The sequence below is a fragment of the Phocoena phocoena genome, chromosome 6 (assembly GCF_963924675.1).
Source record: "Phocoena phocoena chromosome 6, mPhoPho1.1, whole genome shotgun sequence".
NCBI classification, from domain to species: domain Eukaryota; kingdom Metazoa; phylum Chordata; class Mammalia; order Artiodactyla; family Phocoenidae; genus Phocoena; species Phocoena phocoena.
This window is the reverse complement of record NC_089224.1, coordinates 96,571,686-96,588,724: the sequence shown is the minus strand read 5'-3', so window position 1 is coordinate 96,588,724 and position 17,039 is coordinate 96,571,686. Positions and strand designations below refer to the sequence as shown.

General features: G+C 43.7%; 1 protein-coding gene across 4 annotated transcripts in view; it reads left to right on the top strand.

Moving 5' to 3' along the window:
• The window catches only part of TNC (tenascin C), a 94,454-nt gene that overhangs the window by 53,700 nt on the left and 23,715 nt on the right, over positions 1-17,039 (top strand). Inside the window, exons 14-17 of one of the 4 annotated variants that reach the window (XM_065879281.1) lie at positions 2,539-2,811; positions 5,119-5,391; positions 13,600-13,872; positions 15,426-15,698. The exons of 1 other annotated variant lie outside the window; for it this stretch is intronic. In XM_065879281.1, the coding sequence (XP_065735353.1) occupies positions 2,539-2,811; positions 5,119-5,391; positions 13,600-13,872; positions 15,426-15,698 (1,092 nt within the window). The remainder of the gene's footprint in view (positions 1-2,538; positions 2,812-5,118; positions 5,392-13,599; positions 13,873-15,425; positions 15,699-17,039) is intronic. 2 more of the 4 variants (XM_065879282.1, XM_065879283.1) reach the window with 2 other exon arrangements.

The window sequence follows — 17,039 nt, the reverse complement described above, 5'->3', positions numbered from 1 at the left end:
CTGAGCCTTCATTTCTCACCTTCAAATCAGAGATAATACTCCTACCTCAGAACACTGTCTTGAGCAGTAAATGAGATAATGAACCAAAGTACACAGCAAAGCACCCCTCCTGTAGTAAATTTTGAATGCCAAATAGCTAAAGTTATCAGATAGCAACATATCATAATATAAATAGCATAAACAGTAGGGCTGTGACACAAGAATAAGGTCAGAACTTTCTAGAGAAATCTTATCATAAGTGGCCTCAGAGTCACTTACTGCCATCCATCTGGTAGTCAGACCTCCACAGAATAACCTTTGAAATGACCTACCATCTTCTGCTGAAGTTAGCCAAGTCTCGCTCTCCTGAACAGACCCTCAAGGCAGGGCTATTTCTAAGAAAGGACAGTCACGTTTGACTTCAAAGTTTTTGGTTCAGTTTGGAGACGAAAAACAATTCATCTCAGTTTGTCCCCTGAAGACGTGCAACTCCATCTGTTATAGAAAACTCTGTGCTGGTCATGAGGTTTCTAGAAACAACTTTAAAAAAAAGTCACGGGAAAATGAGCCTGATTTGGGGGAACAGGGTTTTTATGCTGGGCCCTAAGCCCATGCCCTTCTCTACACATACTGTGTTTTGAAAATGCCGCCCAAATAACCTAATCAAATGAATTGTCTTCCTTGCTCATACATACCAAATAAACCTGGCCCTTGCTAGAAACTACACACAGTTCCCCAAATAAGAGAAGTAATGTTGCAATACACCTAAACTGGCCAGATTATCCATGGCCTGTGTTTCCCAGAATATTGTCAGACCAAACGAGCAAAAGGGGCCTTTGAGACACGTGGGATCTGGGAGCAGGGTGCTAATGATCCACATCTGTAGTTCGTAAACGTTTTGTAAACGTTTTGTTTTTAGCAGCAAATTCCTTTTGCACGTGAAATCTTACAAGGAGGCCCACTATGTGACAGATAAATGAACAGCTATTCTTGGTGAGCCGGGAAGGAGGAGAGGGCTGCCCACACTCTCATTGTGCACTGAATCCTGGAATATCTCATACTCTTTCTGGGGGAAATCTTGCAGATATTTTCTTTTCTGACTTCAAATCCATGGCCACTTCAGCCTTAAAAAGAGAGGCTGGGAGATTGCACTTAACCCTGAGCAGCATTCCACTAAGTAGTGAGTGTTTCCATATCCGGAACCCAAACTTTCTAAATCAGCAATGACTACATTAAATTTCCTTCCTACCTTGTAGGAAAATGAATACTGGGCCCTGCTCTGCACCATTTGCTGAGCAAAACATAATCACTTTTAATGAAGAGTAGGCACAAACGGCCTTGTTTGTGATGCAGACATTCTTCAATCAGACACAAAGTGCTATCAGGAGAAGCGGGGAGGGAAAATGCAAAGCCAAGAGTCCAGTACAGTACGGAAACTTTGATCTCTGAAGGATTAGAAAAGTCCAAAGATAAAACATCGGACTTGTCCAAACCTGATTCAGCACATGCTTTATACACCCCGTCAGACAGCCTGTGGCCAACAATGAGATGATCTCTCCAAAGTCCAGTAATGAGATGAAGCAGGTAATTCTCTCCCACGTGACCAAGAAGTTCCAAGGAGAAACATCGAAACAGTGATACACAGCTCTGCATTCTCGGAGCCAACCAACTGAGGATAGAAAACACTTGGGAAAAAAATTCCAGGAAGCTCCAAAAGGCAAAACTTGAATTTGCCATGTGCTGGTAACTGCACACATAGCATTTACATTGCATTAGGTATTATAAGTAATCTAGAGATGATTTTTTAAAGTATACAGGAGGATGTGCATAGGTGATATGCAAATACTACACCATTTTATATGCATCCTCAGCTTGTTATCTATGGGGGTCCTGGAACCCATCCCCCAAGGGTACCAAGGAACAGCTGTGTGTCTGTTAGGCTGCCACTTACCAGGTCCTCACTATGTATCAGGTGTGACGTCAGGTATGTGTCAGGTATAAACTCAGAGGTTTATAAATATTATCATCCAATCATCACACATTCCAATGAAATGGTACTGTCAGCTCCAATTGAAGACGAGGGGCACAAGGCTCAGAGATGACCTGGGTGACATGCCCAAGATTACGCAGCTAGCAAACATCGGTGCTGGAGTTCTAACCAAGGCCCATCTGCCTCCAGAGCCTGTACTTTTAACCAACTCCTACTTCTCTTACCCTGACCCACAATCCCACATTTTTCATGGGCCTTTAGGGTGCCAGTCATGCATGATCCTCAGAGACCTCCCAGCAGTGGGTTGTCAGCGGTCGTGACGGCATTGCCATCTCAAGGAGGAACACTGTAGATGCTCCCCTTTCTGACCATCTTCAACTCCTGAAGAAAGCTGTGGCCAGATTACCGCAGTTCAAACAGGAAACTCCCCGAGACCAAGAATGACCACACACACAAACACAAGAAAATCTCTTGCCCCTTTCTTTCTTCCCTAGAGCTGGGCCGTGGGACGTTTGGTTTCTTCGCTTTCTGTTTGCAGCGCTGACAAATTCCTCTCTGTCCTTCTTCAGCGGAGCTCCCCCAGCTGGGACACTTAGCCGTGACTGAGGCTGGCTGGGACGGCCTCAAACTCAACTGGACCACAGCTGACCAGGCCTATGAGCATTTTGTCATTCAGGTGCAGGAGGCCAACAGGGTGGAGGCAGCTCAGAACCTCACGGTGCCCGGCAGCCTGCGGGCTGCGGACATCCGGGGCCTCAAGGCCGCCACCCCTTACAGAGTCACCATCTACGGGGTGATCCGGGGCTACAGAACACCAATGCTCTCTGCTGAGGCCTCCACAGGTACCTTCCTCTCCCTGTCCATGATGCTTTCTCTCCAAGAGGCGTGTGGGGAGCCAGCTTCCGTCCATATCTGAATCCTTCCCACGTGCCCATCGGCTACTGAACTTGCATGCTCACACACCTCCCTATGGGCTGCGCCTTGTTCCAGATGCTCTGACCCCTCACGAATGAACACGCAGATGCTACCTTTTCTGACCTCTAGCCTCTCCCAGACCTTACCTATCCAATCCTATAACTACATCTCTTCTAAAGGGTGGCTTTCCATTTCACGAGACAGCCCGATGGTCTTAACTCTTTTCTCCGGTGCTTGGCTATAACTAAAAGCCGACCCTTCCGACGTGTGAGTTCTGGTGGAGCACAGATTGTTTACCTTAGAGAGTCTTTTTGCTAGTTGCAAGTGGTGCTTTGCTATCCCAGATCCCTCAAGGGTGTGGGCATGTGGTTCTTGCATTCAAAAGAAATGTTTGAATTTAAATGTTTCTTTAAAATGCACTCAGTATAATATGAGAACTGAATTACCCTCCTCCTCCGGGCAATTCTCTCAGATACTCAAGTCACTGTTAGAACATCAAATTAGCAAATAGCTAGACCAAAAAAGAAGAAAAACCAAAAAATCACACAATTATGACTGGAGACAGTACCAAAGAACAAGCCATTCATTAGCAGAAGTACACACAGCAGCATTTGAAACAAAGAATGTCCCGGGCTATGAATGTCAAAGATCTGATGCCCTTTTTGTTCTTTTAATCGAGAGTTGCTCCCTGGACTGTTGGCCTTTGCATGGCACACTCCCAGCCCGGACCCAGGAGGGTGCGTTATAGTTTACTCATCACTCTCCTCCAGTGACAGGGCATTCAGTGTTTCCCTGCAGCCTGCTCAAGAGCCCAGCCCTCCCCAGCACTGCTTTCCATGTTCCATCCTCCCATGTGCCTCCACTGGTGTGAAACTGAACAGACGCGGTCAGGTTTGGTTTTGCATATGCCTGCCCCATTTTCCTATAATTATTGCAACTAAACTTTTCTGCAAACCTGTGTGTCCTAGTGGATTCTAGCAAAAGCTCTGCATTTTAGCCTCAATCATTTCAGTAACTCTTGCTGAGATAAACACACAGCACAGACAACTGCTGCATGAATGGTGACCCTGAAATGCCTAAAAATTGCAGCTGAGGCTGCCCTGGATGGACTCAGGGCTTTTTTATCTAACATCCATAAACAATCCCTTCTCAGAAGGCAAAGAAATCACCCGCCACTTTTGATCTTTCCTGAAGATCTTGCGGTTTGGGTGTTCTTAGTATTTTTATATGTTTTTTTTTTTTTTCTTTATAATGATAGCAACATTCTTGCTCCTGACAAGTTGGTCTGTGGGGAAGAAGGGCCATAATTCCATCTGACCTGTGTTTCACCAGATCTCTTGGGACGGGAAGTCTTTCTCCTGCCTTGCTAGAGAGACAATACTAGCTTTTCAAATCTTGCTTCTGCCTGCCTTCTGCACATTTTATTCCTGTTGCTTGGAAAACCACTGGTATGATCATCTCTGAGACAAAATGTTACTTCTTGGCCAAACAGGGTCGCCTGATGGCCTTGTCCTGGCTCAGCTCTCTTGGTTGGCAATGCAATACTAGCTTTCTTGGCCCATGTAGAAGCAGTTAAGAAAAGACAAGCTATTTTAACAGAATATGAGAACAGCTGGCCCTTGTCAGAAGTATGATGAAAATACCAAGATTTACATTGACAAATTGCCAATTCCCTTTAAGTCACAAAATCAGAAGCCTCAAGGTACCACCTTGGGAGGGTAATGGCGTCAGAATTATTTAGTTGTCATCTGAACAGACGGGAGCTCCCTCAAACCAAAGGATGTCTGCTGGCTGCCGCCAAGTACTTGTGGTCTCCTGAGTGCAATTTAAGAGACTAGAAGCCGCCAGCGCTCGTATCTTTTGACCGATGGCCAGCATCCCTGAGGTGTGGCTCCCAGAAGCATCTGGGCTTCGACAGAACAGGTCCTGCTGTCGTCACTGGGCATGTCTCCTCACACACGCCAGATCTCGGCCAGGCCCTGATCTTGTGTGGCAGCTCCAGAGCGGGGAAATCTAATTGCCATACCTTCCTTTTTGTATTTTTCTTTTAATAAATCCCCTTTTTCTCTCCCATTGGCACTGATTGGTAACATCTCTTCATGTCACCCTAAGCCTGTGAACTGTCGGATCTTTCTAGCTGGCTATGGTTCTGTTAACAACTGCAGTCTTAAAACCCAAACGCAATGATTAACTCAGATTTATTTGTTTCTTCTCTCCTACCCCTCCTTTTTCAGCCGGAGAACCTGAAATTGGAAACTTAAATGTTTCCGACATCACTCCTGAGAGCTTCAATCTCTCCTGGACAGCTACCGATGGGGCCTTCAAGACCTTTACCATTGAAATTATTGATTCCAATAGGTTCCTGGAAACGATGGAATATAACATCTCTGGTGCTGAACGAACTGCTCACATCTCAGGGCTCCGCCCCAATAATGATTTTATTGTCTACCTCTCTGGACTCACTCCCAGCATCCGGACCAAAACCATCAGTGCCACGGCCACCACAGGTACATGCACATTCGCCCGCTCCTAACACCCTCTCTCCAGAATCTTTTTTGCAGGGCAAAGCCACTCCTTCCTGCCCACTGGAGCACAGGCCACAGGGCACTAACTGTTCCGTGACACTAGGCTGGAGCTATTTAACATAACTCTCTTCCAGCAGCAGCCCAAATGGTGACTTTCCTAATTTGTCCCTGACCAGGACATTTGCAGCATAAAATGTAGTTTGGTCCAGACTGCCAAGTGGAATCTGGAGAAAAGAATTCTCCTCATCAGTAGCCAAAAAGCCATGATGAGAGCTGTCCTTGACTTGGAAAGACGTCTATATCGGTCAGAGAGGTCTTAAAACTTATATTGTGTGTTATCCAACTGTCTTTGTCTTCCTAGCGCCTTTGACTTCCTAATACCCAAATATTCCAACGATTTAATGAAACTGAATTGGGCAAGTGATGAGAAAGAGCAAAGATTATTCACCACATGAGTTCACGAGGAAATCATGCCATTCAGACCACTCCAATTCCAATGCCACCTCTAGGAGAAAAGACCAGAACATGCTGGCTTGCTTCCAGAACAGTGAATGGCAGATGGCAAAAATAAAAGTAGAGTAGAGTTTAAATAAGGAATTTGGTCAACAAAAGAGTGAACCGCTTTCACTAAATCCGCGGTATCTGTGACATACACACTATGGGAAATGCTCTCTGGAATGCAGCAAAAGACAATTCTATGTGAATTCAGAAAGGAGAGCCTTGTCCCTTCAAAACAGCGTTCTTAGCACATTTTGGACAATGCCTTCTCTTGAGAGATAAAGTTAGATATCACAAACTGAAATTTAAAGTTATTTGTGGAGTAAGCACAGGAGAGTCTTTTCTTCTTGATCGCAAAAAGGGGTCCCATGTTCTAGGGCAATTTAAGAAAAGGGTTAACATTGTAGTATCAAAAGCATCTATCATTTAAGTCACTCACAGCTGAGGGAGAGTCTGTCCTCATTCCACATGAGTCCACAAAGTGTTATCAGCATGGACCACAGGAAAAGCAGTGAGCCAGCAATATCTAGTTCTCAGCCCAGCCAGATGAAAGTATACCAAAACCTAGGGAAATCAGGTCAAACACATATATTTCTTCCTCATGGCTCAAGTTGGTTTTCAAAAAAAGGCAAGTGTCTTTACCAGAGGGTTAAGGCTAAAACTTTATGGATTTAGTCTTACATGTTTTGATTTTGACCCTCTAATAGTGTTTTGTTTTTTTGTCTTTTGTTTTTGTTTTTGTTTTTGGCTATGTTGGGTCTTCATTGCTGCGCGTGGGCTTTCTCTACTTGCGGCGAGCAGGGGCTACTCTTCGATGCAGCGCTCGGACTTCTCATTGCGGTGGCCTCTCTTGTTGAGGAGCATGGGCTCTAGGCATGCAGGCTTCAGTAGTTGTGGCTCATGGGCCCTAGAGCATAGGCTCAGTAGTTGTGGCACACGGGCTTAGTTGCTCCGTGGCATGTGGGATCTTCCCGGACCAGAGCTTGAACCCTTGTCCCCTGCATTGGCAGGCGGATTCTTAATCACTGCGCCACCAGGGAAGTCCCTCTATTAGTGTTTTGAATTGACACACTTTCGTATTTTTTTCTTCTTGCTTTAGTAGCTGAACCTCTCCTTAGCTGCCTCACTGTCTCAAATGTGACCTCGGGCAGTGTGTCCATCTCATGCGTAGCTCAGGAGTCTGCCTTTGATAGCTTTCTTATAGAAGTTAGGAATTCTGACCACCTCCAGGAAACGGTGGTACGTTCTGTGCCTGCGGCGTCTCGCAGCTTTGTCATCACCAACCTCAAAGCTTCTTCTGATTACACTGTCCACCTTCACGGGCTGATTGGCAGGCACTGTGCTCAGACCCTGATGGTCCAAGCAACCACAGGTATTTCCCACGATGGGTTCTTCACTCTCCCTTGAACTTCCCCTGAGGAGCGTTCCAAAAAAATCAACCTCTACCCATTTTTCACCCTCCTGGTCCCTCCAGATCCTTCTCAAATTTGAGAGAGACATCCAAATCAGAGCTTGAAAACTTTAAAAAGAAAAATTCTCACCCCAAATTAAGGAACTTCTGTGTCAACCTCTTTTTTCTAAATACCCACTCACATCTGGAGTTGCTGTTTGTTTGTATAGAGTTAACCTGATGTGCTTTGCTTGAATTTCCAAACCATCCTTTCATCTGATCTTGAATAATCTTTTCCAGTTCCCATTATTGTCTGCCTGTGGTCTTTCTAATCAAAGTGTGCCCATGTCTTATTCAAAGGGGTGTGTGCATGCCATTGTTGTTTTCCTCGGTCAGAACGATCTACATTCTCTTTCTCTCCACCAAGATTTTAAAAGTAGTGTCACTAGCATGCAGAGAAAAAGACCCCAAAGCACACCCCAAGTCCCACACGAGAGGACCCAGTGGTCTCATCTTGTTCTTGAGACTTTTGTCTGCATTCCCTACAGACTGCTCTTTTTTTGACATTTACTCTATCAAGCATGTTTTGTCATCCACTGACATCTGTCACAAAGTGTCAGAGTCTTCCTTTCATCTATCATCTTGTTCAAATCTTGGTGCATGTGGTGAGCATTCAGAGTATTGTTTTTGAAAATGTCTGTCTTTCCTGGAAGCAGACAACATGTCAAGAAACTGTTTCAAAGAGTTAGAAGTGGTAAAAGAAAAACACCCCTAGCTTGCGTGCAACACTGACCGGACCCTAACTACCGTTCTCTGAGTCCTCTTCTTGCATCTCGCTTTTCAGCTTGGTTGCATCCTTTGGGAGACAGCTAGAGGTTAAGCTAACCTTGCAAACCCAGGTCTTATTGGGTTTTGGCACTGCCAGTCTCTGTCTGGTAGCATGAAAAGAGTCCTAACGTGCGTCATTAATTTGGGAGATTCCTTCCACAGCAAAACATAAGGAAAGAGCAGACAGAGTCCCATTTGAAGGATTTCACTTTTTCTGTGGTTGAGGTAATTTGCCAATGCTGTACCTGAAAATTATAGCATCATTTGCTTGTCTAGCTAATTGCTAAGGAGGAAATCCCATGCCATTACTTACGGCTATCCTCTGCTTCTGAGCCAGATTCATTTGTCCTTAGAGACTTTATGGCATTCAGTTATGCTGTGCAGTCGTCCAGTTAAAGTTTATCCAGATGAGCTCCTTCTTTCCTCCAAATACTGGAGCTGCAGCAAAACAACACCCGAGTCCTTGGAAGAAAGAGTCTGCTTCTTCCCAAGCCTAAATCCTGATCCTAGTATCTCAATCCTCCAGGACTGCTGCCTCTCTCTAAAATACAGCCTGGGTTGAACTTATTTTAATGTTAGTATTATGTGATAAATGTGCATTTAGGTGGCCAGACCATATACATCCCAGTTGAAACTAGCAGTATAGGCCCCCTACATTAAAAATGAATTGTTCTCATCACTGATTATCTAGATTTTAAGGGACAAGAGAAACTTAACCTCAGGGGAACCATCCATCTTTCCAAATTATCCAATAAGTGAATTTCATAATCAGAAAATGCAAAGTCTAACTTCAAGTTTTCCTTTAACTTTTACATATACCAGGAATTTTTAAATAGAGGGCATTTTCACCTTTATAGTGTTTAGAGTGAGATGTAGATTTTCCTATGGTGCATACATTTGGGTTTTTGACTACTACAAAGAATTTCTCTTCTGTGGATATTAACCTTTAATTTCCACGATCCAAATAGATCACAGAAGACTAAATCGGGAAACTCCAAAGTAGCATTTTCTAAGGCACGTTCAGTGGCACACCAGCAACTTGAGATGTTCAGAGAATATTCCTCAGGAAAGGTATCCATTGATAAGCTTATGAAGTGCTGGGCTGAACAAAATTAAGTAGGCTTCTTTACAGAACCAGCACTCTGAGGCCTTTAAAATGCTAGTGTGCTTCGTGGATCTCCAGGGTGAGATATAATATAATATAATATAATATAATATAATGTGAAGCTATCTCTTCTTGGCACATCTTACAGAGCTAGCGTCCCATCACAAACCTTAGAAAATGTACTCTTAATACACCTTTACAATAATTCATCTACTGCTATAATGGCTTCTTCACTTGTCTTCATACATGACCAGAAAGTGGTCCCGTCTCTACTTTAAAAAAAAAAATGCAAGTCCACACCTGCAGAGAAAGCAATGTATTTTCTAACATTATAACCAACGCAGGTGTGGACACAACCTAATACACTACCTTTCTGCAAATATTTGGAGGGACTGATACTTTCATATTCTATGGCTACGTTCTGTAGAAATCCTCTGCTTCCTCTCATAATGTGTCTCTCTTTCTCTCTGCCCATGTTCCTTTCCCTCAGAGCCAGAGCCACTGCTGGGCGTATGCTAATCCTTAGCACTATTACCCCTGACAGCTTCAACGTGCCATGGACCACTCAAGCCAGGCCTTTCGCAAAGATTGTTATCAGTGTTAGGATTTCTCCCTCGCTGCAGGAGCCCCAGCAGTTCACAGTCTCAGGAGACGCACAGCACGCTCACATCACAGGCTTGGTGGAGAACACTGGCTGTGACGTTAGTGTGGCAGGGACCACCTGGGCTGGGGACCCCACCAGACCCCTCACTGCCTTTGTCGTGACAGGTACTCATTCAGAGGTTCTCGCTTGTCTGTTCAGAATTCTTAAATGGGGAAAAGAAAGAGGATAGGCATTCTAAAGGGAAATTCAACCCCAAATATAGCCTTCATTCCATATGTAAACTTCTACGTGAAAAGAAAGCAAATACTCTTGCAAAGAGAGACCTTTCACAGCCACTCTTAGGAAATGGAGCCAGCAGACTCAACAGTTGTATAAAACTGCCAGGGAATCCTGTGCCCAGTTTTATAGGTTTTCTGATTCACGGTTTGGAGATCCTGGCTGAAGAGTGAGTTCTAAGTTAGAAATGGCCCAAGGCAGGATTTTGTCCATAAGTCATGCTAGGTAAAGCAGCCCATGAACTACCTGCCCCAGAAATAAAATAATTTATCTTTTTCTTCTAAAAAAGTTACTTCTTAAGATTGACATCTACAACAGATTAAGGAAGGTGCAATCTAAGATAGCAAATAAATCTCAATTTTAATTAAACCTTAACCATTCATTAAACTCGACTTCTTACTTCTCTTTGAATTACAAAAACAAATGGTTTTCTATTTCCTTTCCTGAAATTATCCTAAATCCATGGCAAAGGATGCAAATGGTGTCAATTTACCAAGTCTCTAGCCTGAAAAGCCTCAGAAAATATTTAGAAGTCTCTTGCCTTCCACTAATGATAATTGTTTTAGGAGACCAACTTTGCTGGCTGATTTTCACTTTAAACCAGGCCTCTCTTGAGGTCTGAAATGCTATAAATTGCTATTTACCTACATAAGTAAAATACATTAACAAGTTCAATCACATATTTAACTAGAGGCAGCATGGTTTCCTAGAAGAGTGGGGATCTTGAGATCAGGCTATGTGGTTCCTAATCCTCTCCCACATCTGTTTAGCTACATAACCTTGACCAGTTCTTAACTTCTCTGAAGCCCGCTCCTTTATGTACGAAGAGAAGATATTCAACTCGCAGGCACCTCTGGCAGCCTCTTCTCAGGTATTAAATGGATGTGGTGCAATTTAACTGCCTGGCATCCCGGAGGCATTTTACAGTTGCTGGGTCCTTTCCTCTATCTCCCAACAATACGAGGAAAGTGGTGTTCTTCAAAATAAGCAATAAGAAAAAAAAAAAGGAAAAGAAAAGAAAGAAAGAAAAAAAGCAACAGACTAGATAGAAACAATAGAGCTCTGCAATCATGACTTTCCTATTATTATTATTTTTAGATGTTGGGGGAAGGAGTGTATTAATTAATTTATTTACTTTTGCTGTGTGGGGTCTTCGTTTCTGTGCAAGGGCTTTCTCTACTTGTGGCGAGCGGGGGCCCCTCTTCATCGTGGTGCGCGGGCCTCTCACTATCGCGGCCTCTCTTGTTGCGGAGCACAGGCTCCAGACGCGCAGGCTCAGTAGTTGTGGCTCACGGGCCCAGTTGCTCCGTGGCATGTGGGATCCTCCCAGACCGGGGCTCGAACCCGTGTCCCCTGCATTGGCAGGCAGATTCTCAACTACTGCGCCACCAGGGAAGCCCTTTCCTATTATTTTTAAGAGAACACGATACGTTTTCATGTAAGATCAGAGAGAAGTTATGCTTTCTGTCCAGTTAGCTAATGTGAATTCAACTGTTCAATCTTCAGACGCAGAACAAGTAATTCCTTAGTGGGGTGAGGCGAGGAGTAGCCATGACTAAGAACCTCACTGCCCAGGAGGGGAAGCATGGCCGGCCACGGATCCCATCAGGCCCTTATTTGTAGCCTCTCGCAGGACCTCCCACAGAACAGAGAGAAGAAAGGGAGGCTGGTCTTGGGAATCCTAGATCCAGTTACAGCATTGTCTCAGCTAATCCTTGATGTGAAAAGACTCTGCATTTTAAAAGAAGCATATTTTAAGAAGAGAAAAGAAAAAAAAAAAAAACTGAACATAAGGGACTATAAATAACAAGCCCTTGATGGACTAATTAGCCTGAACGCCCTCCTTTTCATCAGAATTCTCTGCTTTGATGGCATGGAAGTGCAAGGAGGCCAGTTATCAGAGAAAGGCGCCACTTATCTAAACAAAGCTCTGCAACAGAATTTGAAACCCTTGCCTTGCAGACAAAGAGGCCTGTTTGCACAGTATATGTGATTTCATCTTTGTCTTTGATAGAGTTATGATTTGGGGGAGATCCTTATTTGCTTTAAAAAAAAAAAAAGCTTCAAGACAAACACCAAGTGGTTCAAAATAAGTACAGGAAATCCAAGCCACAGCAAAATTTAAATCTCTGCTTAGGGGGTTAGGGCATTCATTCACTCGTTCTTTCAGTCACCAAACATCTCTTTTTAAACATTTTTCTTTACATTCCATGGATTAGACTCTGGGCATTAGTGTAAGGTCGTTTATCTCTTTGAATGCTTCCATTTAGCTTCAGTGAAAAAGCAGGCTCTAACCTAGATGTGGCTAAAGCAGCCTTGGCCATGGAATTCCCATCCCCATGCCCACTTTGATGAAAAACAAACACATTCACCATGACTGTGTTTTGTTTTATTAGAGGGGAGCCACTGGACCTTCTCCACTAACCCTGCTTATGCCTCGGGTCTTGCCAGCACCCATGGGGTTGACTAATTATTAGACTTTGGCTTAGGGTGTGGAAAGAACATTGAACCTGGAGTCAGATGATGTGGGTTGGATCCCAGCTCAGCCGCCTAGTGGATATGTGACCTTGGATAAATCACTGACCTCTCTACTTCCTTTGCTGCCATGGGGGAGAAGAGGGGGTAGTAATATCTACTTACAGTGTCATTGTGAGGACTCAATACGATGACGGATGTGAAGCCTTGTCAATTGGGAAGTACTGACAGAAACCAAGCTGATACAAGGTCATTCCTTTGGGGAATCCCTTGGCACCTATGAAATAAGAGTGCCTGAGACACAGATGTCTGGTGAACGAATGAACAAATAGTGAAAGAACTCACTGAAGAGCCTAACTTTATCCAGGAAAATAAACAGCAAGAGAATTAGCAAATCTTAGTATTCCTTACTGGGCCATAATCACAAGTGGTTACATTCGGACGCATGAAAAATCTTACCTCATCCCTTTATCTCAGCTGGTGAGGATGTATGTCACTAACTGGCCTATTCAACTTAATTCAAAATAGGAACTAGAAGTGGAATAGAAACATACAAAGTATACCAAAAAGGAAGTATACTTTAAAAAATAAAATAAAAAAGCTGATTTCCTTCAAGACTACAAGTTAGTGGGAAATAGACAAAGGAATCCAAACCCAACACAAGATATTTGATTTTATCAGGAAAAATTCATGGTCTTTGGAGAAAGACCCAGGTAAAATCTTGCTCCCTCACATACTAGGCTCTGTGACTTTGGCCAAGTCAATCAACTTCTTTGAAGCTCAGTTTTCTTGCCTGTATAACGGGGATAACATCTATCTCATAGGCTGGTTGAGAGATTTACACAAGACAACATCATCTGGCACCCAATAAGCTCTGATGAAATATGCACTTTCTGAGTATATAACATGTTTAATGATTGATTGGGTTATCTACCAGTGTTCGTGGAGACTTGTGCTTTCCCAGCAGAGTCAGTGCTGCTAACCTGAGTTATTTTCACTCCTCCCTTCTTTCAGAGGCCCTGCCCCTTCTGGAAAACCTAACCATTTCCGACATTAATCCCTACGGGTTCACAGTTTCCTGGATGGCATTGAAGAATGCCTTTGACAGATTCCTAGTAACGGTGGTGGATTCTGGGAAGCTGCTGGACCCCCAGGAATTCACACTTTCAGGAACCCAGAGGAAGCTGGAGCTTAGAGGCCTCATAACCGGCATTGGCTATGAGGTCATGGTCTCTGGCTTCACCCAAGGGCACCAAACCAAGCCCTTGAGGGCTGAGATTGTTACAGGTATTTTGGCTCAAGTGAGCCATTTTCTCCTCTTCCTGGTTCCCTTCCATGTAATCCATCTACGAGATCACCACGGTTTTAACACCCCTGTCCATGTTCCCTACTTAATCCATAGATGTGGCCTGTTCCTTATGTCACCCCCACCCCCAACACTTTCTCTTGTCTTATGTCTCTAACAAGCACTCCCCTTCTCCCACTCCAGATACGAGAAGGTCGAAATGTTTCCACTAGGCATCCCAAACCCTTTAGGCCATGTCTTGTCTGTAGCTCTTGCGTGCTTTACTCCACGTCACCCTCCTCTGTGTTCATCATGGCTGGTCCCCAGCTACATTTCAGCCTTCTCAAAAGAAATATACCAATGAGTATATTTCAAAAACTTATTTACTACGTTTGTCACCTCAAAGCCTCAACTGTGGTCTTGACAAACTTCCCAGGTGGGCTTGTCATTGGAAAACCAACTGTGAACTTATACCGGTAAACACTAATATCATCGAGATTCTTCAGCACAGACTAAATGCATAATTTTCTCAACACTAATAATTCCTAGAGAAATACAGCATGAACAACTTTAACAGTCCACAATCTGTATTTCCCAAAGTCTTTCTAGAGATTACTAACTCCATATTCAAAGGTACTACTCAGTGAAGAAGTTCCATGTTCAAATAAGTTTTGGAAACATGGAGTTAAACATAGTTTAACAGGATCCTTGACCACAAGCCTTTAGAGAACATTCTAATGTGCATGCTTCTCTCCAAGAGGGACTTACCCAGGCAATGTTTCCCAAACTTATTTTACAATGGCTTATGATCAAACAGGAATAGTTTGCTCTAAGTGCACTTTGGGAAACTCAGCTCTAAATTTACCTTGACGTTGAGTTTTGTCTAGTTAAGGCAATCCAAGATTAATACCTTGGGTCTGAAGTACGTAGCACAAGAGGTTCCAAGTCTTAGTTCTACCATCTGAACACTTACGGAGTGGTTAACACAAAGCAGGCCAGTCAAGAGTAGGAGCCTTCTTTAGTAAAGCAGCTCCAAGAAAAAGACCAAAAAGAGCATAACACTTATTTTAAAAGCCATTTTCCTCAGGATCAAGGGAAATACAATCAGTAGTATCATCACGGGCAGCTCTACAGATCATTAATGCTGGTTTATGTGTCTTTTCAAAAAGAAAAGAAGGTCTCACAGAGCGTGGGCACTCAGCCACTGGCGGACAGAGAGCAAATGTAAACAAATTACCGACTTTGAACTTGTTTAATAATGCATGGGAGGGGCCACTGCTGAGTCCAGATGTGGATTTACAGGATTGCTTTTAGACAAAACTCACACATGCAAGCACCCACTTGGCTTGTATTGAATGTGTCAACTCCATCCTTTCCCTCTCCTAGATCTACTAGACATGTTCGTGTTTGATAACTTTATTTTCGGTATCTCAGGACACTTCTACCTCTGAGAGCTGGGGCATCACTCCATATTGATACCCCCACTGGAGAGAAGATTGCACGGGCTGCTGAATGATATTCTCTCTCCTCCTTCCACCATTTTCTCCCCCTCTAGAAGCCGAGCCAGAAGTTGACAACCTTCTGGTTTCAGATGCCACCCCAGACGGTTTCCGTCTGTCCTGGACAGCTGATGAAGGGGTCTTCGACAGCTTTGTCCTCAAAATCAGAGATACCAAAAAGCAGTCTGAACCACTGGAAATAACCCTACTTGCCCCCGAACGTACCAGGGACATAACAGGTCTCAGAGAGGCCACTGAATACGAAATTGAACTCTATGGAATAAGCCGTGGAAAGCTATCCCAGCCAGTCAGTGCTATAGCAACAACAGGTACCGTATATAAATGGGAGAGAATAGAGCAAAGTTCTCTGTTCCTCTCCTCACGGGGCTGGGAAATTACAAGAGCTTCGGATGCAGACAAGCTTGTGTTTGAATCCTGACTCCTGAGTATAGACTAGGTGACCATGGCTAAGTCTTTACGCAAAAAGTATGATGCCACTTACCTAATAGTGTTGTGAGGATTAAATGAGATAATTCATGGAAAGCCCATACAGAGGCCCTGGCACACAGCAAGGGCTGAGCAAATGAGAGCTATTAACATTTTTATTATTGTCATTAAGATAGTCATTACAATCGTTGCTTTTTTCTTTTTTTTAATTCCAAAGGCCCTTCCTTCTACCTATTATCATGTTTTATCCAGAGGTATACTTCCTTGTTCTTTGGTCAAATGTTCAAACTATGCAGGGACTAACGAAGAAGTGGTACCTCCACCTATAAAGATTAATACTTATAAAATGCTATGTGTGAAATGGTCAGTACCCTGATCAAGAAGGAAAAAAGAGGAGGCTGGCACGGTTGGCAGGCTCAGCCATTTTATCTGATACTCATGGCAACTCTAAATGGCACTGGAGGGAGAAATGAAAATCCTTTTCAATATGAGTTGTTTCAAGGAGAACGAAAAAAGATGGTTATAACATGACTGTTTATAATGATAATAGTAAGACTACTATGACTCTTTAAAGGGAAAAGGAATGACCTTCAACAGCTAGGGTGAATCCCTTCAGGAAACTGAGGCAGGTACAGAAACGGAGCATTTGCTAGAGACCACTGCTTCAGAGGAACCAGGGGAAAGAATCACAGAACCACAGGCAGAGGTAGAAGGGACCTGAGAAATGATGTAGCCCAGACTCTTCTGTTTGTGCATGAAGAACCTGTGGCCCAAAAAGGTGAAGTGATTTGCCTAAGGTCACACAGCCAGATTTGGGGTAGAACCCAAATGCCAAGTTGTTTTAATATTATTAAATATAAGTGGGCTAGGTGACAGATAACCAACGAATAGACACACTTGCCATCTCTGACAGGCAAAGAGCATAACACTAGCCAAAACCTTCCCTTTGTCCAGAGATGAGTATTTTTTGATGCCAAATTTCAGGACCTAATGAGCTCCGAGAAGCCACCTGTAGAAATCATACTCAGTATTTGTAGACATGCAGCAATTCAGCCAGAAGAAATACCCTGTTTCTTATTAACACAGACCCTATCCCAGGGACGTGGGTCCTTGTCTCCTCTTCCCTGTGGCTTCCCGTAAAACAACTTCAGATCAGAGGCAGAGGCTGATTCTGCCCTTGGTTTATAAACACTGCTTTTCAAAGTTTACTTCTGATCACTGGT